Raw genomic sequence first — 20,858 nt, forward strand, 5'->3', positions numbered from 1 at the left:
TCAAAGTGTTCCTCCTGGCCAGGTTGAAAACCTCGCCCTAAGATATTAGCTCCAGTTGCCACACGCAGGTATTTACATTTGCAGAGCAAGCCCCCTGGCTAGAGGACAATGTCTAAATTACAGAAAGGTGTGTATTGGGATTCCTGGCAGGAGAGACATCATAATAATGCATACCCCTCATGCGCGAAGAGAGCCTTACAGTTCACAAAGCTCTTTTGTAGCCAGCATCTCACCAGACATTTTGGTCAGACTCCAAATTCTTATTCCTGGGGCGATCTAAGGGACTGTTCCTCAGCTCCCAAAGTGGGAAGTAGAAGTTCTAAACTAACAGATGCCACTAATTGACATTTGCTCACCTTCTGTCCTCAGGCCTTTGCAAGGTTTGTGTGCCCACTCTCAGAAGAGGAGAGTCGGGCTCAGAGGGGTGAGATTACACAGCAGAGCTCGAGTCTTTCCAGACCTCCATGCTGCAGCTCTTTATGCACAGGCAGGCCAACCTGGGACATTGGGCTGTTCCATGACTTCTTCACATTCAGAATATTACTCGTCCAAGTCACTTTCAGCTTTTCTGCACAGTATTGTACCCTGTGCCATCAGGAGCATGGGTGTTGCTGCAGGAGTGCTCCACTCTTATCTCTGGGATTTGTCCCCACCATGGACACCCATCGTGCAAGCTTCGATGTGGATGCCTTTGTGATCTTACCGGAAAATGGCAATGGAGGTTTTTAGACAACAGGACTCACGTTCCTTTTTCAGATAGTCCCTAAGCGACTCATTTTCTGAAATGTTAAGGGGTTGCGGTTGTCCTATGAAGCCACCAGGAATAACAACAGGTCTTGCTTGCATAGGGAGTGACAACACACCATAACTGTCACCTGGTCTACTGTGACTATAAACAGTAGGAAAAAGAGAGTGTCTAAGACTCATGAAATGGGTCAGGTACCTGGGTGTTAGAGCACCTGGACTGCAGTCACTACATGCCCTGTTGTCAGAAGCGTCAGGGCTGGGGAGAGAGAAGGGCTGGTCCCAGGTCCCGGGACTGAGAAAGGGCAGGGGAGGTCATTGTGGCCATTCTCCTGCCTGCATGCTGTGCTGTCCTCATTCTGTCCATGTCCAGAGGCAGTGAGTGACTGGAGAAGGCACATGAACAGAAGCTGGGCTTGAACTCCGACTGTGGTTGCTGCCCTTAGGTAGCTCCTCCATCACTTTGGGCCGTTTTTCTCACCATGAGAATAAAGATAGTGGACTGTGCTCCTTGGAGCAACTTGGAGGAATGCCTGACTCTAGAACTGGGATGGGGCATGTCCAAGATGAGCATCTTGTAGTGACAGGAAGTAAGGAAGTGCTCAAAAAACCCCAAAACCCCAAACCAAAAAATGATGGAGCATGTTGAAGGGATGCAAGAACCAACTGAAAGCACCCAGTGGCCAAAGCTGGGACAATTTGAACAACAAAATAAATAATGGAACATCGAATTGTAATCCAGAATGTAAAATAAATATCCACGAGTCCAAACTGATAAATAAATCTCTGAATAAATAAGTGGGTAGAGGAGAAGGAACAAATCTTCTGTGCAGAAGCATTCCAAATAATTGGTGGAGATACTCTGCCCTCTAGGAGGTAGATTTCAACTCCCCATTCCTGAAATGTGGGTAGTGCATGGTGACTTTCTGTTGCCAACTGATGCTGTGGTTAGCTGAGACAGGCTCAGGTGCTCGGGGTACTTGAAGGGCTCAGGAGACCAGGGTCCCCGAAGCCTTCCCTTTCTGAGTAGTAAAGTCCTTCATCTTCTCTCCTAGACCAGAGAAAGCCCACCGCAGGCAGCCTGCCACAGAAGCTGGTTCTAGAGAGCAGCTGTGTGTAGTGGCTAAGTCATAGAGATCTGAGTTTAGATCCTGACCCTTCACTTTCCAGCCGGGTGACCTTAGGCAAATTACTTAACCTCTCTGAGTCTCGGATTTCTCATCTATGAAAAGGGAATAATTCCTTTCTCCATAAGGTTATCGGGAGATGATATGAAAGCCCTCAGCACAGCAGAAACAGCAAAGCCTGGCACATAGTAGGTGTTCAGTGAATAGCAGCTTATCCTTTCAATCCCAGGCTCTCTAGCTATCTGCTTCCTTTCCCTGTTTTGTCTCCCCTTGGCCAGAAAGAGTCTTGACCTTTGCTTGTTTTTCTGGTACATAGCCAGCGGCCATCCCAAGCCAACATGTGATGCTTAACCCAAACCTGGGAGCCTTAGCAGACAACCTTGAACTTGGCTGAGGCGCAGCAGCAGGGAGATCAGACACACGGTTCCTTTCTGCTCTGTGAGTGCATCGAGGCTGTTATGCTTGTGCCCGCTGCCATGGGAAGCAGTTCCTGTTCCCCCTGAGCTGCCTCACTGGCCTTACCTCTGGCATTTGGGAGGCAAACGTAGAGGGCAAAGGCTGTCAGAGCCAGGCCTTGGGTGCACAGACAGGCTGGAACCTGTCAGGGTGCTGCCTGTATTTGTGTTGCAGAGGGCTGGGGTCCTGGGCCTCTCAGGTAGCCGTACTTTTTGGCTGCGGCTCCAGCATGGGCTTGGGGCTATGGGCGGAACCCATGTGCCAGGAGATCTGCACAGTTCTGGCTGAACATGGCCACCTTGACTAGCCTCCTCCGTGGCCTGTGCAAAGTCTCAGGGCGGCAGCTTCAACGGAATCAAAGCCCTGAGGTCCCTAGTCAAGGACTAAGTCTGAGAGGGGTGTGTGCAGATGAATGTGCCAGGGCTCCAGAGATGGCCTGGACCAGGGGACTCGGAATGGCAGGGCCAACCCTACCTATTTAAAAATGGGGCAAAAGCGGGTAAAATCCAACTGCTTTATTTTTATTATCCTTATTTAGTATAAGAAAAGACCATTGCTGAACCCTGCTCTTATCACAGCCTCAAAACTATTCATTGCTTCTTGGACCTTAGACCTCCTTTTGGGGATAATTTTCCGTCTTTCTTTCCTGCAGATCATTTAGTGAGGTTTGTGTAACTGTCTCAGTTTTTGTTTATTTGATAATACCTTGATTTCATCATAGTTCTTAGAAGATGGTTTGCTAGGTCTAGGATTCTAGGTTGACAGTTTCTTTATCTTGGTGCTTTGATGGTGTTACTTCATTGTCTCCCCTTATTTCTGTTGAAAACCTACTCCCAGCCCATGATCCTTCCCGATCTGGCTTCTGTTGTGCTGCCTGTAAGATTTTCTCTTTGGCTGGTGTGAGCTTGGAGAGAATTCCCGAGAAACTAGTCACCTTCTGTCTCCGGGAATGGAGCAGATGTGCTCAATAAAACTTAAGAGGAAGACTGAGGCCAGTGGAGGAGGTAGATGGGAAGGCTGAATGGGGTTCACAGCACGGAGAGCACCCCATTACTGGGAGCGTGTGAGCATGAGCTGGGAAGAAATTCCCCGTCACATGGGGGTTGGCCTCAGTTACCTTGATTGCCAGTGACCCTGGGGCTCTTTTAGTGGCTCCACATGGCTTCTACCTTCATCTCCCCTGCACCAGGCCTCTCTGCTCATCTCCTCCGAAGGGCCTATTACCTTCTCAATCCGGGATCCTTTCAGCTCTTCCAGCAAGACCACCCCAATCCCTGCTGGCCACATTCCACCATCTTCTGTTGCCCCAGCTCCTGGGGTGTGGCACGAGTCTGTGCTGCAGAGCTCAGTATCCCAGTTGCCGGAAGCCTTCGGTCTCAGGTTATCTCAGAATGCTGAGTGGTTTCTGCAGATGGCATGTCTTTTTCTATTTGCTCAGGATTCACATTTAGGCCAGTTACCTGGGAGTGAGAAGTGGCACGAGAAGACCCCACTCAATCCCCTACCAGTGTTGGAAACTCAGGTTCCGATTCTATCTCCTACTCAGAGAGAGGCAGCCCCCTCCCCATTCCCACCGTGAGGACCTCCCAGTGTGCCAGGGTAGAACTGGCAACCATTGGAGCAGAATCACTGGAGTCCTTGATGGGTGGATTTGGCTTACTGAGTGTGGGGACAGAGTGAGTAACATGGTAAGATTCAAGCAGCACTTTGCCTGGTCCATTTTAGAGAGAGACAAAGGCAAGAAGGCTATGGCCCTGACTACTTCCAAACGCCAGAGGCCCTGCAGGTACTCCCCTCCCCGACTCAGGGTATCCCAGTGACCACTCTCTTTCTCTGCCCCTGGGCAACTGGTGGGTTTACATGTGTATACCAGGGGCACAGATGTGGATGTGTAGAGCCTGTATCACTCATGACCCCATCCTTGGCCTGCATGCCTATAGGACATGTCAGGGATGTCTGTGACACTGAGCCCACCCCCCAGGTGGAAGGAAGGCCTTGTTCTGGTGTTAGAGGGGCTGAAATGTCTGGGTTATTTAAGAGTCATTTTATGCAGATCGATGATCATTTCTGCGGATCAGCGAAGAATCCGTAGGTTGGAATTCTGTTAGGGAGAAAATGTGTGTGGCCGACAATCCTCTACTCGGCAGTTCTAGAATAAGTCGAAAGCATGTGGGTTGAAAAGGGCATCATCTCTGTATGCCTTGAGCACTTTGCTCCCATGATGTCTTCGCTTCTGCTGGGGTGGAGAGGAGGGTGGAAGGAAGTGCCACCACCCAGTGGACTTCCTGTCATTCCCTGTGTTGGAGTTTCGTGGGGACCTGCTGTCCCACAATGGGCACCGGTCTTTGGTCTAAGTTGGGTCCAGACATGGATGCCAGGCAGACCCTGGTGGAAGCCTGACGCTGGCTGCTCTTTGGTCGGCACTCTCATGAGCTGGGGCAGCTGCCAGTTCTGGGCACTGGAAGAGTGGGCGGGAGCTCCGCCGTGCATGCAGCTTCTGCTGCCGTAGCTCTGTGCCCACAGGCTGGCTCTGTCCTTGGCTGGCTAGGAGGGGTGTGTTGGCACAGGAGAAGCCTCCAGTCCCCCTCCTGGCCTTTTCCTTCCCAAGGAACTCTTGCATATAGGGTTGGCTTCACTGTTCCTCTCCATTTGGTGGACAGCAATCCCTTTGTGGGTTGTAGGCTGGTTACTTTGCTCATGAGCTGAAGGCCATGAAGAGATGGAAGTAGTGAAAACAGGGGAATACATTCTTCGAGGAACTGTGCAAGGACTGTCCCACAGGTACTTGGGCTATGGGAGAAGGGACCTATCTAATGCAGTGCTCCTCAAACCTAACTGTGCCTAAGAAGCCCTGGAGATCTTGTTCAAATGCAGACTTTGACTTGGGAGGTGGGCCTGAGGCTGTGCATTTCTAATGCGCTCCCAGGTGGTGGTGGTGCTGCAGGTTCAAGGTCCTAGAGCACTTCCTGAGGATTTGCCCTAGAGGAGGAGTCCCCAGGCACTACTGGGCAGACAGATGACTGCAGTGGCAATTGGGGAGGTACTCAAGGATGTGAGGATGAGCAGTCCAACCGAGGTGACATTTCCAGAAGGACTCTTCAGAGTTATGGAAAGATGACAGTCCTTATCAGAGTGGCTGAGTTTGAGACCAGGCCCCTCACAACTTGCCTTTGTGGAGAGAGCTTAGGGTTGGAATTAGGCAGGCCAGGATTTGGATCCCAGCTGTGCAGCTCATTAGCTTTATGGTCTTGGGCAGGTCATTTTGCCTCTCTCTACCTCAGTTTCTTCATCTGTTAAGTAAGGATAAGAATGCCTGCCTGATAAGGCCATGGTGAGGATGAAATGGCCCCTGTTACATAGTAGGCCCATAATGAATGTTTGCGGCCCTGAAACTGTTCTATTCTCTGTTTGCAGGTGAATGAGATTTACCATGACGAGTCCCTGGGAGCCCACATAAACATTGCCCTTGTCCGCTTGATTATGGTCGGCTACCGACAGGTAAACACCCCTTGTTAGCAGGCAGGATTTGGAGGGAGAAGGGCTATGTGGCCAGTGCATTGGACTTGGCTGCGGTGAGACAGCCTCTAGGGAGCATTTGGTCTCCAGAATCAGAACTCTGAGACTATTAAAATTGAGGCTTCAGTGGCAGAGGCATTTGGGGATAGTAAACAGAGACTTCTGGGTTCCCTCCAATGTGCTACATGGACAACCCTATACCCTTACAGCTGAGGTCCCTCTTCTCAGGAATCAAAGGGAAAGTGGGGCTTACAGAGGGGCAGCGACCAAAACAAGTCCATCTGTGAGTGGGCCCTGGGCTCTGCCATCTTAGACCAGTTGCTTATTTTCCCCAGAAGGGGGATAACAACAGAACTTTTCTCCAGAGGCTATTGTGAAGATTAAATGAGACAACAAACATATAGTGTAGAGAAAATACTCAGAACCACACCTGCCTGTGGGTTAGTTGAGGGATTAGAGATAACGTGTGTTAAGTTCTCAGCAGACAAGTGTCCCTCGCACAAGGCTTGGTGCGTGAACATTGCATGAAGTGGGAGGGCTGCGTGCCAGTAGCAGCTGGAGTCCGTGACCTTGGGATAGGCACTGCAGTCCCATGGGCCTCAATGTTCTCCTCTGCCAGTGGGAGGGAAGCCCTGGGTGCCCGCTGTGGTCTGGGGGCTCCGACCGACTGCTCCACTGTTGATGCTCTTCGGCCCCCACAGTCCCTGAGCCTGATTGAACGTGGAAACCCCTCTCGCAGCCTGGAGCAGGTGTGTCGCTGGGCGCACACTCAGCAGCGCCAGGACCCCGGCCATGCAGAGCACCACGACCACGTTGTCTTCCTCACCCGGCAGGACTTTGGGCCCTCAGGTATGCAAGGTACTGTATTTGCCGTGGCCAGGTATGTGCAGCTGCAGGGCAGAGGCTAAGACTCAGGGCTGGGGTGCTCTGGGGCTACCCCAGGGAGGCCGGGAAGTCAAGTTCCCTGTTAGCAAAGAGGTCCATGGGACTTTGGGGACAGAACCTGGATGGACAGGTGGACAAGTCTGTAGTGATTTCTTAGAGACCAAGAGAAGCAAAGGGGTCCGCACTGTGATCTCTGCCGTCTTGATTGAGCCTGCAGGTAGCTCTGTGCTTGCCATCCCGGAGCCTGGCTGCCTGAAGATCCTCAGTGTTCTTCAAGTTACCTTTTCCTGCACCGCATTCATTTGCCCTCATTGCAAGCCAGGTGGCACCTGGCGGGCTCGTGTGGACTTTGGAAAGGAAGTCCATGTTCTACTTGGAGCTCCACGCCTCTCTAGCCCAGTGGTCCTAGCTTACTTCATCTCCCTGGGTTCTCCCAACTATCGATTGAGGAAAATGATAGTGTTTGCCTTCCTCCATTCCAGGGCTGCTAAAATGGCTGAGGGGGTACATGAAATGTCCGTGACAGCGTATGACTGTAAACACTCCGCAAACACATGAAGCTTTGGCCACCCTGAGGCCTCGCACAGCCATCTCTGGACCTTTGCCCATGTTCTCCCCACAATGTGTCCTGTCCCCCACCTCTGGAGATTTGTCTCACCTGTCCTCTAGGCCCAGCTCTATGTCCCCCGTAAGTCATTCCCTGGTCCCCCTCAATCCCGTCAGTTGAAACCATCCTCTTCCTCCAGATCATCCCTGCGCTCCCCTCTGTGCTCCTTGAACTCGGGCCCTGCACGCCACACCTAAGCTGACCTCTAACCCCAAGTCGCTCTGCTATGCCATCTGTTTCTTAATGTGCGGGTTTGTGGCAGGGAAATGCTGGGAGTTTGGAACTGATTTTCCTATTTTTTCTGTAGTATCTAATACAGTGCCACCTATACCTTCCTATACGATAAGTTTGTTTGGTGACTGACCAACTGACTGGCCGGCTGGAGGGATGTGGTGTGGAAGTGGGGTGTGTGCAGGCTCAGGGTCTGTCTGGAAACCCCACTGCCTGGTTTGGAGGAGGGACCAACAGGTCCAGGGAGGCTATAGGCCTAGAGGGAAGCCGTACAGCCTTAGGATGTGGCCTAGGTTGCTCTGCTGTGGGTGGGACCTTGCAAGGATCCTTCTTCCTCCAGGGACCCTCTAGCAGTGACCAGGTCAGGATGTGCCCAGGTCAGGCTGTTAGGCACAGACCACATCATGTCCTGTCTAACTTGTGCATGACTTATCTCTCTGCCCTCTGTCTCTTTCCCTGTAGGGTACGCACCTGTCACTGGCATGTGCCATCCCCTGAGAAGCTGTGCCCTCAACCATGAAGATGGCTTCTCCTCAGCCTTTGTAGTGGCCCATGAGACGGGTCATGTGTAAGTGGCGGCAAGAGGGTGGGCTGTGCCATGAGCTCCAAGGAGGTCTGTAAGTGTGGGAGGCTTTGCCCCAGATCGGGCTCCAGTCCCAGTGTCTTAGGAGATGCCAGAGGATCTGCCCACATAGCGAGGCCCTGCCATGATGGGGAGGGATACCAGGGGCCTGGACAGCAATTCTGGGCCTGACTTGGGCCCATCCCCCATATCCTAGGGCCAAGGGAGACCAAATGTGGCCCTGCCTTTCAGTAAGTCAATGGCAGTGTACAATAATAGGCAGTGATCAGCTGTCTGGGTGGTCTCTATCCCTCTGTCCTACCCACACCTCAAGGACCTTCTGAGACCTGTTCCAGCCCACCTGGAACTCAGCACACACTGGATGGCTGGCCTAAGCCCATCATAAATAGATGCTCTTGGACTCAGGCCACTGGCCAGGCTGGCAGCTGGCTTGCTTGATCTTTGGCCTGAATTTCATTTATTCATTCAATCAGTATTTCTTGAGTACTGTGCACCAGGCCCAGTTCTAAGAATGGGGCTGCAGTGGAGAACAGAACAGAGAGCGCATAAGAAGCTGCATGCTGGGAGAAAGCCAATAAGCCTCTATCCAATATGTCAGATGGTGATGTGCACCTGCCACCGTCATGCCTCCCAGCCTTGTCTGTCCATAGGGGCAGAGCTGAGGGACACACTGTCCAGCCCACACTCAGAATGAGGGCTGTTATCTGTAGTCCAAGGGACCTGGGAAGGAGAGGAGTGGGCCAGCCCCAGAGTGGGGTCAGCAGGCCACATTCTCTGTGCCCCTCTCTGCATCAGCCCTGTCAGCTGAAGAGTCCCTTGTGGATTTCATCCCAGCTCTGCCCCTCACCGGTCAGGCGGCACCTCCTCTCTAGGCCTTGTCTTCCTCATCTGCAGCATAGAGGCTGATATCAGGGCTGCCTCTGAGATCCCCTCCTGCCCTCGAAGCCGATGGTTCCACACATTCTTGAGCCAGGAGTCTGCCTTTCTGTTTGTGGCGGGCAGGGAATGTCCACTCTTCACTGAGTGGTGGCCCTTCCCTGTGGAGAGACGAGCTCAAGCTTTGAAGCCTATGTGTCCACCCAGAGGTCAAGGCCAGATGCAGCCACCTGGAAGTATTTAAGAATTTAGAATCTTTGGGCTTTGACATTAAATATCAAGTATAAAGAGCAGACTTTAAAATGTAAACTATCACTGTGGTAGATGCATACTACATGCCAAATATCAAGGGGTCTGGGAGAAGCTTAAGAGGCCGGCTCAGCAAATGAGGTCGAACTGAACTGAATGAGACCCTGCCTCACTGGGAAGACAGCTCATTGCATGCGAGTTGTTAATGGTGATAGAGGTGGCTCCTGCTATGGGAGGTCAGCACAGGAGCCAAGTGGCCAGGGAGGGTGTCCCGGGGCGGGGAGTGGGGCTGGAACTGTCCTCAGAAGCTATTAGGATGTGGGTGGGGCTTGAGGCGGGGGCAGGGTGTCTGGGAGTAGAGATAGCAGGGGTAAAGGCTTTGAGGTCAGGGCAGAATGAGTCCAGCTCTGCTGAAGGGCAGAGTGGGGTTTCGGCTTTCATCCAGAGGGGTGGCCTTCTGCACGGCATGGTGGGGAAACTGCGGCCAGGAGGCGGTCTGAAGCACGGTCAGGGCAGGGTCTCCCATTTCTGGCCCACCTCTCGTCTTCCCAGAGGTGGACTCCCTGGGCATGACTCTGCACTCCCCTCTGTCGTCCTCCAACCCTCTAGGCTCGGCATGGAGCATGACGGTCAGGGGAACGGCTGTGCAGATGAGACCAGCCTGGGCAGCGTCATGGCGCCTCTGGTGCAGGCTGCCTTCCACCGCTTCCACTGGTCCCGCTGCAGCAAGTTGGAACTCAGCCGCTACCTCCCGTAGGTCATCTCTGCCTTTAGGGCCCAGGACGGGGGAGCACGCAGTCTGCCACTTCATCTCCCCCAAGTCATCCGCCCTCCCAACACCATCCCTCCCCTGACACACACTCAATTCCGTGCTTTGCTGGTCAGCACAGGTGTTAGACTTGCGAGCGCAATGCTGAGAATGGGTACGAGTGTATTTGGGTGAGGCAGGTGCAGACAGAGACACTGACCTCACCCAGCCCCTAGCCAGGGCCCCGCGTCCCGTGTTCTGCATGGCAGGCTGACTTTTCTTCTACCTTCAGTGCAATGAGCCCTTAACTTGTCCGTGAATCAACCCTTAATCTTGACTATAGTGTGTCCCTCTAACATGGGCAAAACTTGCCCTGTAAGATAGCTACAAGCTGAACTCCTAACCCCCAGCCCTGGGTGCCCTTGCTTTGGAGCCCCCCAGACACAGTTGTCGGTGGACGTGAGGTCCTGTTCAAGAGGGGTTTCAGGGCAGCCACCCTCCCAGAAAGACCAGCACAGAGCAGCAGGGCGGATTCCTGCAGGCCTTCCTTGCTAGTTGAACCTTGGGAATTCAAGCTTCAGCCTGTCTCACCTCCCTGTCTCCACTGGCAGCTCCTACAACTGCCTCCTTGACGACCCCTTTGCGCCTTCCTGGCCCCAGCCCCCAGAGCTGCCTGGCATCGACTACTCAATGGACGAGCAGTGCCGCTTTGACTTTGGCACTGGGTACCACACCTGCTCCACGGTGAGTTCCCATCGGCCTCTGCCAGCTGGGTTCCAGTGCCATATCCTTCTGTAACCCAGGCTGGTCATTCACAGAGCACCTTTGGCCCAGCCAGGCTGGTGGTCTAGAGATGGGCCCACAGGCTGGATGCCATCAGGGGTATACATGGTGACCGAGTCCAGGCTTTGCCACCTTCTACATATTGCCCCACCCAGCCCCACCTGTTAGGGTGGGCACTTGGCAGTGGCTGAAGAATATTTTAGCCCTGAGAAAGAGGGGAACAGCTGCTAACCAGGGCCTAGGCACAGGCTCAGAGAAGGGGACATCCCAGGGCAGGGTGCTTTCCAGGGGGCCAGAGCTTGGTGACTTGAGTGCTTCAAACCCCCATCCAGATTTGCAGCCTCTTCCTCAGCTCTGCAGGACCAGGAGACCCTGTGCACGGTCACCTTCCACACCGCCCAGGCCACACTGGGACACGTGGTCTCTGCTTTAGGGGTAGAAAAAGAACCTGGGATATGGGATTTCAGTGCCCAAATGCTGTGTTTCTAAGGACAGTTGTCTAGCTACCAGGGGCTGATAGGACAGAAAAGAAAATTGAGGGCTTCTTGCACAATCTGAAACATAATTACTAACCTATGTCATGGCTGGGTGAGATTGGAGGGAGATGGGAGTCCTGACCTTGTCTGGGTGCTGTGGGGTCTCGGCCGGACCAGCAGCTCCCTTGATGCCCCCTGCATGCAAAGTCTCAGGGGCATCAAGGGTCTTAGCCTCCCTACAGCCTCAAACCTTAGTCCTTACTCAGTGACAAAATGGCTTCTGCAAAAGCAGGGACGGAGGCCTGGGGAATGAGAAAAGAGGAGGATGGGCTATGGCTGGCCCCTTCTTCTTGGTGTCTTGTTGGAGAGAGGAGGCATCACTGGAGGCCACTGGCACTTGGGGTAGGGTCAAGCTTGGGGGAGCAAAGGGCTCTGGCTGGACTGGCCCCTCTCACTTCCCTTGCAGCATTTGGGGCCCAGCTTCCACTACTTCCTCCTCTCTCTCTCTGTCACTGCCCGTTGCCCCCTAGACACCACGTCAGAGTTGGAGAGCTAATCAGCCCAGTGACCCTGTTCCCCTTGCCATGCAGTTCACGACCTTTGAACCCTGCAAGCAGCTGTGGTGCAGCCACCCTGATAACCCATACTTCTGCAAGACCAAGAAGGGGCCCCCACTGGACGGGACTGAATGTGCACCAGGAAAGGTACCTCTGGAACTGGGGTCTGCAGCAGGACTGACCTTCCTGGGGAACCTCCGCCTCCCCTCCAAGTGTGTAATGAATGTGTGTGTGGGGATGCTACAGGACAGATGTGAGCCCCATGTGCATGGAGGCCGCACATGAACTCACACACACTCACACCTTTTTTTCTCTCCCACATCTTAGCCTTTGCTTCTACAGTTTGCAGAGTGTCTCATTACCTCCTAGCCCATCTGGCCGACGCTTACTCTCATTTCACAGATGAGGAGAGTGTGGTCCAGGCAGGTGAAGGAACTTGTGGAGGTTACATGGGAGTAATTGGCAGAGAAGGGATGAAGGGAGGGCTCCAGGTGTTCTGCCTACTGCCTCCCCTCCACATGCTGTTTCTCCTACACACATGTTCTTCCCCCGTAAGCCTGACTTTTCACATATCTTCCTGGTGTGTGTTCACTTCCTCACGCATGTGTGGGCCAGGGCTTCCTTTGTCAGCGAGACCTTGTGGTCAAGTGTGAGAGCTCTGAGCAGGGGTTTGAAACCTACTTCTGCTCTATTGCTGGCCCTGCTCTGATAGCTGTGTGGTGACCTTGGACCATTCATTGAACTTCTCCTGCTGACCCCTGATCAGACATCCTTCTCACCCCTCAGGTGGTTCTGAAGTTACTGAGTCATGTCAAAACAAATGAGAGAGCTTGGAAGAAGCAGGATGTTAAGAGAGGCGTGATGATTACTCAGCTTTAGCTGTGAGCTTAGCCACAGGGGACCTGCCCCCAGCAGCCTGTCCTCTGCCCTCACCAGGCTCCTCTCACCCACATCTGTGAATGGTCTGTTCCTTCACAAATGGATGGGGCTTCCTGTGGCCTTGTTCAGGCCCACTGGGCTCCAAACCTGGCAGGCTATTATTCTGGAGATTGAGTATGCCCGTTCCATGTGTTATCAGAGTTCCAGGCCCTCTCCTGTCACAATTTCACATAACAGTTCATCAGTGGCTCTCAATTTTGGCCACATATTAGAACCATCTGGGGAGCTTCAAAAGTCCCCACCCCCAGAACAGGGAGTGACTGCATATGGGGGTGAGCTATCTCTTTGGAGAGATGGAAAATATTCTAAAATTGGATTGTGGTGACAGTTGCATGGCACTGTAACTTTATGAAAAAAATCATTGAATACTACACTTGAAATGAGTGGATTTTATGGTATGTAAAGTATATCTCTCATTACAGCTTCTTTAAAAAATTCCTTCCCCTAGAGATTCTGACTCAGTTGGTCTGGGGTGACGCCAAGTAATCTAGAGTTTTAAAAGTTCCCCAAGTGACTGCAAGGCTGCTGAGAACCACTGCATTATCTCTTGAAAAAGACCTGGAGAGCTTTGCTGTATTTCTTTCCTGTTGCCCTATAGGACAGAGGAAGGGAGTTAACTTTGATTGAGCCCCACTTCGTGCCTGGCCCTGGGCTAAGGCCTTCGCAGGCGTTAGTACCTTCAGTTCTTAGAACAGCCCCATTTAACAGGTGAGTAAACTGAGGCTCAGCAAGGTGAAGTTATTCCAAAGCCACACACAGCTAGGAATGACCGAGCTGGGATTCAGACCCAGGCCTTTTGGACTCGATCATGGACGGGCCTCCCAGTGGGGCTGGCTTGCCTCCATGAACACATCTGCTTGTGGCCCCTAGATGGTAATTTCAAGGTACAGAGCCAAGATCAACTCTAGATAGTGTGGGAAGATTGTGTCTTCTCTCCCCTATCAGCCCTTTATTTCTACTGGGGTGGCGAACAAATAAACACAAAGTTATCACCATCATTGATAATACTATCTGCCATTTCCAGAGGCCTGTGTGTGCCAGGTGTTACCTCACTGAATGCTCATAGCAGCCCTGTGCTATTATCCACATTGTTCAGTTGAAGAATAGGCTCGGAGGAGGGAGCTCTTTGTTGAAGGTCGCTCAACTCAGGCCAAGGCTGGGATTCTGTGTAACCCGAGGCTTGTGCTCTTACTATCCCTTTCTTTGGGCTCATCCGTGGTGCCCGCCAGCTATGACCTGTGCCTGGTTGGGCACCCTCCATGGCAGGCTAGGAGGCTGTGGCCCCAGGGTGACTTCACGCCTTCTGTTCCATCCCAGTGGTGCTTCAAAGGTCACTGCATCTGGAAGTCACCCGAGCAGACCTACGGTCAGGATGGAGGCTGGAGCTCCTGGACCAACTTCGGGTCATGTTCACGGTCATGTGGGGGCGGGGTGCGATCCCGTAGCCGAAACTGTGACAATCCCCTGTAAGTATGCTTGGCTGGGGTGGGCAGGGCAGGGGACCCCTATCTTTAGGCCTGAGGAGCTTGGAAGGGAAGGCAATGAGGGACAAGGCACAAGAGAGAGGGACCCCTGCAGGTGGTTGTGTATTCTAATTGATGAGGACTCCAAATTGTGGGGGGAGGGTTAGGGGAGGACAGATCACTTCCACCTGGGTCTGACATCTGAGAATGTGTTTGAACCAGTGATTTTCAAACTTATGTGCCAAAGTTTTTCTGGAGATTCTGGGGGGCCCAAACTGTCAGTTTAGCAAGCCCCTCATGACCTTGATCCTCTGGCTAAACTTTGAGAAAACACTGATCTAAATTGCTTAGTAGTCGTGTCTTGGGAGAATAAATCCCCCAAGTTTGTTTTCTACCACATGAAGCAAAACTTCCTTTAATTTTTCTTAACCTTTTTCTAATATCAAACCCTGACTCATTTCCCCCTTCCAACTTTTAGCATTCTGGGGGAGCATTCTATATCTCCCTTTTTGTCCCCTCTGTGGGGACCCCTCCCATAGTTTTGGAACTTCTGAGCACCAGCTCTGCATAGACTCCATCTCCTAGGCTGAAGCAGCCTGCTTAGAACAGCCGCATGAGAGATGGGGGCTGGCCAGGGCTGGTGTGGGGTTCTGAACCTCTGAGGGGCAGTGCCTGGCCAACCGCTCATCACGGAGAGATGGGATGATGACAACAGAATCCTAGCATCATAGTGACTTAGTAGTGGTCACCCTCCTTCTAGCATCCCCATACTCTGTTGTTTACCTCCAGGGTTGAGAAACCCACTACCTTCTTGAGAGGCCTATTCCCATGTCAGATCGCTATACTGACCTTCCACATAGATGAGCCAAAATGAACTGCCTTGTAACTTCCGCCTGTTGGGGGTATGAAAGGTGGGGTTAGAGAAACCGAGTGGCTCCCACTCTGAATAAACCACCTTCGAGTCATGATAGATGGTTATCCCCTTGATCAGAGCTATCAGTTATCGAACTTCTCTGTAATAACTTTTTATTTTATACAGCTTAAATGAAATAATATGTGTACTTTCAGCACCATGCCCAGCCCAGATGAAGCACTAATAAATGACAGCTGCTGTTATAATTATTACAGTATATGAAGCTCTTTCTCTGTGCCAGGTGGGATGTTAAACACTTTCCTGCATAAACCCATGTAATTCTCCTGTCACCTCAGAGCAGATTACCTCCTGAATTAGGATGCCTAACATATCCATAATCTTACCTCATCCTCTGAATTTAATGGAGAAGAGAGTACAGATTGCTTTAAAATACCTTTTCTTATTTAGTTTTCACAGACACACCAAGAGGTAGGTAAAATAAGAGGTATTATGGTCCCTCATTTAAAAGGAAAATAAAGGCACAGCAAGACTGGGTGATTTACCCGAGACCTCACAGTCAGGACTTGGGGTTAGATTTCACCAGAGCTTCCGATTCCAAATCCAAGCCTCCATTACCATCCTTTAGTTTGTTAGGATATCAAATAGAAGCAATGCAAATAGGAATAGTTGAGTCATTTGAGTGCGTGCTGTATGTCAGGCCCTGTGTAACAGTTAAATAATATAAGACAAAGATGAATAAGACTGATTTCTCTTCCAGGCCAGTCATTCCCATCTTCCACATCTCTTGCTCACCTCTCTTTCCCCTTCTCTTTTCCTCTTTTCCTCCTCTTCCCCTGCATGCGCGCGCGCGCGCACGCACACACACACACACACGCGCGCGCGCACACACACACACACAAACACACACACACACAGTGGAATAGATGACTTATGCCTGAAGGGTGGAGCCAGAGGGATCCAGCAGGCTCTGAGCTCAGCAGCCCCCAAAGTTGGGGTCTCTTTCTAGTTATGTTAGTGGGGCCCCTTTTAATGCTACTCTAAAAGGCTAAACTGCCCCTGGTAACGTGTGGGAAGCCCAGTCCTTCCCAGCCAGCAAAGTCACCGGGTTTCCCTGTGCCTGCCCCAGCCCAGCCTACGGAGGCCGACTGTGCTCAGGGCCCATGATCCAGTACCAGGTCTGCAACACTGAGGAGTGTCCGGGGCCCTACGAGGACTTCCGGACCCAGCAGTGTGCCAAGCGCAACTCCTACTACATCCATCAGAATGCCAAGCACAGCTGGGTCCCCTATGAGCCTGATGACGGTGAGCAGTCCCTGCTCCCCCTCCTACCCCCCATGTCCTTGGGTATCTGCTGGGTCTGTGTCTTGCCAGGCAGGACCTCCCTTGCCTGGGCCCACCAGTGAAGGTGGAGGGACAGTGTGGGCTCCAAAAGGGACACTGCAGTAGTCAGGCTTGCCACATATGTCCATGCAGGCCTTTGCATTGTGTACCTTGTGGGCCACCATCCTCATCAAAGCCATCCCTGATTAGGTCGCTCAACTCAGGCCAAGGCTGGGATTCTGTGTAACCCGAGGCTTGTGCTCTTACTATCCCTTTCTTTGGGCTCATCCGTGGTGCCCTCCAGCTATGACCTGTGCCTGGTTGGGCACCCTCCATGGCAGGCTAGGAGGCTGTGGCCCCAGGGTGACTTCACGCCTTCTGTTCCATCCCAGTGGTGCTTCAAAGGTCACTGCATCTGGAAGTCACCTGAGCAGACCTACGGTCAGGATGGAGGCTGGAGCTCCTGGACCAACTTCGGGTCATGTTCACGGTCATGTGGGGGCGGGGTGCGATCCCGTAGCCGAAACTGTGACAATCCCCTGTAAGTATGCTTGGCTGGGGTGGGCAGGGCAGGGGACCCCTATCTTTAGGCCTGAGGAGCTTGGAGGGGAAGGCAATGAGGGACAAGGCACAAGAGAGAGGGACCCCTGCAGGTGGTTGTGTATTCTAATTGATGAGGACTCAAAATTGTGGGGGGAGGGTTCGGGGAGGACAGATCACTTCCACCTGGGTCTGACATCTGAGAATGTGTTTGAACCAGTGATTTTCAAACTTATGTGCCAAAGTTTTTCTGGAGCTTCTGGGGGGCCCAAACTGTCAGTTTAGCAAGCCCCTCATGACCCTGATCCTCTGGCTAAACTTTGAGAAAACACTGATCTAAATTGCTTAGTAGTCGTGTCTTGGGAGAATAAATCCCCCAAGTTTGTTTTCTACCACATGAAGCAAAACTTCCTTTAATTTTTCTTAACCTTTTTCTAATATCAAACCCTGACTCATTTCCCCCTTCCAACTTTTAGCGTTCTGGGGGAGCATTCTATATCTCCCTTTTTGTCCCCTCTGTGGGGACCCCTCCCATAGTTTTGGAACTTCTGAGCACCAGCTCTGCATAGACTCCATCTCCCAGGCTGAAGCAGCCTGCTTAGAACAGCCGCATGAGAGATGGGGGCTGGCCAGGGCTGGTGTGGGGTTCTGAACCTCTGAGGGGCAGTGCCTGGCCAACCGCTCATCACGGAGAGATGGGATGATGACAACAGAATCCTAGCATCATAGTGACTTAGTAGTGGTCACCCTCCTTCTAGCATCCCCATACTCTGTTGTTTACCTCCAGGGTTGAGAAACCCACTACCTTCTTGAGAGGCCTATTCCCATGTCAGATCGCTATGCTGACCTTCCACATGTATGAGCCAAAATGAACTGCCTTGTAACTTCCGCCTGTTGGGGGTATGAAAGGTGGGGTTAGAGAAACCGAGTGGCGCCCACTCTGAATAAACCACCTTCGAGTCATGATAGATGGTTATCCCCTTGATCAGAGCTATCAGTTATCGAACTTCTCTGTAATAACTTTTTATTTTATACAGCTTAAATGAAATAATATGTGTACTTTCAGCACCATGCCCAGCCCAGATGAAGCACTAATAAATGACAGCTGCTGTTATAATTATTACAGTATATGAAGCTCTTTCTCTGTGCCAGGTGGGATGTTAAACACTTTCCTGCATAAACCCATGTAATTCTCCTGTCACCTCAGAGCAGATTACCTCCTGAATTAGGATGCCTAACATATCCATAATCTTACCTCATCCTCTGAATTTAATGGAGAAGAGAGTACAGATTGCTTTAAAATACCTTTTCTTATTTAGTTTTCACAGACACACCAAGAGGTAGGTAAAATAAGAGGTATTATGGTCCCTCATTTAAAAGGAAAATAAAGGCACAGCAAGACTGGGTGATTTACCCGAGACCTCACAGTCAGGACTTGGGGTTAGATTTCACCAGAGCTTCCGATTCCAAATCCAAGCCTCCATTACCATCCTTTAGTTTGTTAGGATATCAAATAGAAGCAATGCAAATAGGAATAGTTGAGTCATTTGAGTGCGTGCTGTATGTCAGGCCCTGTGTAACAGTTAAATAATATAAGACAAAGATGAATAAGACTGATTTCTCTTCCAGGCCAGTCATTCCCATCTTCCACATCTCTTGCTCACCTCTCTTTCCCCTTCTCTTTTCCTCTTTTCCTCCTCTTCCCCTGCATGCGCGCGCGCGCGCACGCACACACACACACACACGCGCGCGCGCACACACACACACACAAACACACACACACACAGTGGAATAGATGACTTATGCCTGAAGGGTGGAGCCAGAGGGATCCAGCAGGCTCTGAGCTCAGCAGCCCCCAAAGTTGGGGTCTCTTTCTAGTTATGTTAGTGGGGCCCCTTTTAATGCTACTCTAAAAGGCTAAACTGCCCCTGGTAACGTGTGGGAAGCCCAGTCCTTCCCAGCCAGCAAAGTCACCGGGTTTCCCTGTGCCTGCCCCAGCCCAGCCTACGGAGGCCGACTGTGCTCAGGGCCCATGATCCAGTACCAGGTCTGCAACACTGAGGAGTGTCCGGGGCCCTACGAGGACTTCCGGACCCAGCAGTGTGCCAAGCGCAACTCCTACTACATCCATCAGAATACCAAGCACAGCTGGGTCCCCTATGAGCCTGATGACGGTGAGCAGGCCCTGCTCCCCCTCCTACCCCCCATGTCCTTGGGTATCTGCTGGGTCTTTGTCTTGCCAGGCAGGACCTCCCTTGCCTGGGCCCACCAGTGAAGGTGGAGGGACAGTGTGGGCTCCAAAAGGGACACCGCAGTAGGCAGGCTTGCCACATATGTCCATGCAGGCCTTTGCATTGTGTACCTTGTGGGCCACCATCCTCATCAAAGCCATCCCTGATTTATATACTTATGATGATTGTTTTCTGGAGATGCAGGAAAATGTCTTGAGCAAGGGCACTTCACTCTGAGGTGCCGTGAGGCCGGCAGCCCTGCTGACTTTTGGGGTTGGTGCCTTTCACACATGCTCTTCCCTGTGCAAGAAGGCACTGTACAGATGCAGTGGCCCCTCACTTTGCAGAACCAATGTCCTGAAAAGCTCGGACTTATCACATGCCATGGTTTTAGGATTTACTGATTAAACTACCATTTCAGCTGTTAAAATGATCTGAAAGGCAGGCGGATGGGAGCCTATAGAATCCTCATACAGAGCCCATCTAGGCTTCTCTGGAAGAGACACGGGTCTTGGGACTTGTACAGAGGTGGCAAAGCCACTGCCAGTGCTATCTGTTGTGGAACATTTCCAGTGATGGCTCTTGTAGTGGCAGAGAAAAGCCATCGAAGGGCTGGGATTCATGGTACTTCAGGCTGAAAGGACCCTTAACTTTAACTCAAGTGGCCTTGAGCTAATACCTTAAACTCTCCCATCCTTGGTTTCCTCCTTTGTAATCTTTAACAATCCTCTGAGCCTACCTCCCCCTGCCAGTCTCTGCACTATCCTTCCAGAGTGCTCACCCCTACCGTGTAGCTCTCAGTTTCAGACAGTGCTGATTAGAACGGCTTTTCCTTTCCTAAGCCCTGGTCACCACTTTGTAGCCCTGTCTCGATTATCAATTGTAGGACCCGCAGCTCTTCAGCTCATGTTTGGAATGATAATCTTCAAGTTGGAAAGGACCTCAGAGGCCTGCTGATTACCTGCTAGTGCACAGGCCCCTCTGGAACATGCTTACGTGGAACGTCTTCCCTCTGCTTGGATTCCTTTCACTCTGGGGAGCTCGCCACTCCCTTGCCACTGCGGGCTGGCTTCCATTGCTGCTCCAAGACCCAGCTCTTTGGGGCGTAGTGGTCAGGGTCCTGACTTTCTCTGGGACAGTTGGAGCCCACACCCCTCGGCCCTGGCCTAGGTCCCACCGGGAATCTGGCTCCTGTGTATAAAGTCCAAAGTGGAATTGGATGTTGTGGCTTTGGACTCGAATCCTGAGTGCTAGGTATACCGGGGACCGGGACAGGAGCCAGACGGTTCCTTAGAAATTTGGCCAAGAGAGGAGCTTGCTTCGAAAACCTTGCAGAGCCAGTCAGAACCCAAGCAAGCCGCCACAGCATGGGGCAGCGAGGGACTGTGAAGAGTGGTGTAGTCTGATGGGGTGGCTGGACTTAGGGTTTTCCCAGGACTTTTAGACAAATTCCAGGAAGTTAGCTAAGCCCCGACCTCCCTTTTTCTAAGAAACACAGTGAGTGTTTATATGTTCTCTGGAACCTCCTTTTTAGGACATCAATAGCCGAGACAGAGAAGAAAACATTTAATTGTTAGGACTTGAAAGGACCCTCTTTCACTGCTGTTCCATTTTACAAACCCAAACACAGACCACTGTTCTGCCTGTCTTTCA

At 51.8% G+C, this 20,858-nt stretch overlaps 1 protein-coding gene across 1 annotated transcript in view; it reads left to right on the top strand.

Annotated features, from left to right (window-relative positions):
• The window catches only part of ADAMTS14 (ADAM metallopeptidase with thrombospondin type 1 motif 14), an 82,608-nt gene that overhangs the window by 42,440 nt on the left and 19,310 nt on the right, over nucleotides 1-20,858 (top strand). Inside the window, exons 5-12 of the mRNA XM_011372187.2 lie at nucleotides 5,742-5,825; nucleotides 6,545-6,692; nucleotides 8,029-8,134; nucleotides 9,884-10,027; nucleotides 10,634-10,766; nucleotides 11,872-11,985; nucleotides 14,095-14,243; nucleotides 16,241-16,416. Coding sequence (XP_011370489.1) covers nucleotides 5,742-5,825; nucleotides 6,545-6,692; nucleotides 8,029-8,134; nucleotides 9,884-10,027; nucleotides 10,634-10,766; nucleotides 11,872-11,985; nucleotides 14,095-14,243; nucleotides 16,241-16,416 — 1,054 coding nt within the window. The remainder of the gene's footprint in view (nucleotides 1-5,741; nucleotides 5,826-6,544; nucleotides 6,693-8,028; nucleotides 8,135-9,883; nucleotides 10,028-10,633; nucleotides 10,767-11,871; nucleotides 11,986-14,094; nucleotides 14,244-16,240; nucleotides 16,417-20,858) is intronic.

This window comes from Pteropus vampyrus, unplaced genomic scaffold (assembly GCF_000151845.1).
Source record: "Pteropus vampyrus isolate Shadow unplaced genomic scaffold, Pvam_2.0 Scaffold202, whole genome shotgun sequence".
Taxonomy (NCBI): Eukaryota; Metazoa; Chordata; class Mammalia; order Chiroptera; family Pteropodidae; genus Pteropus; species Pteropus vampyrus.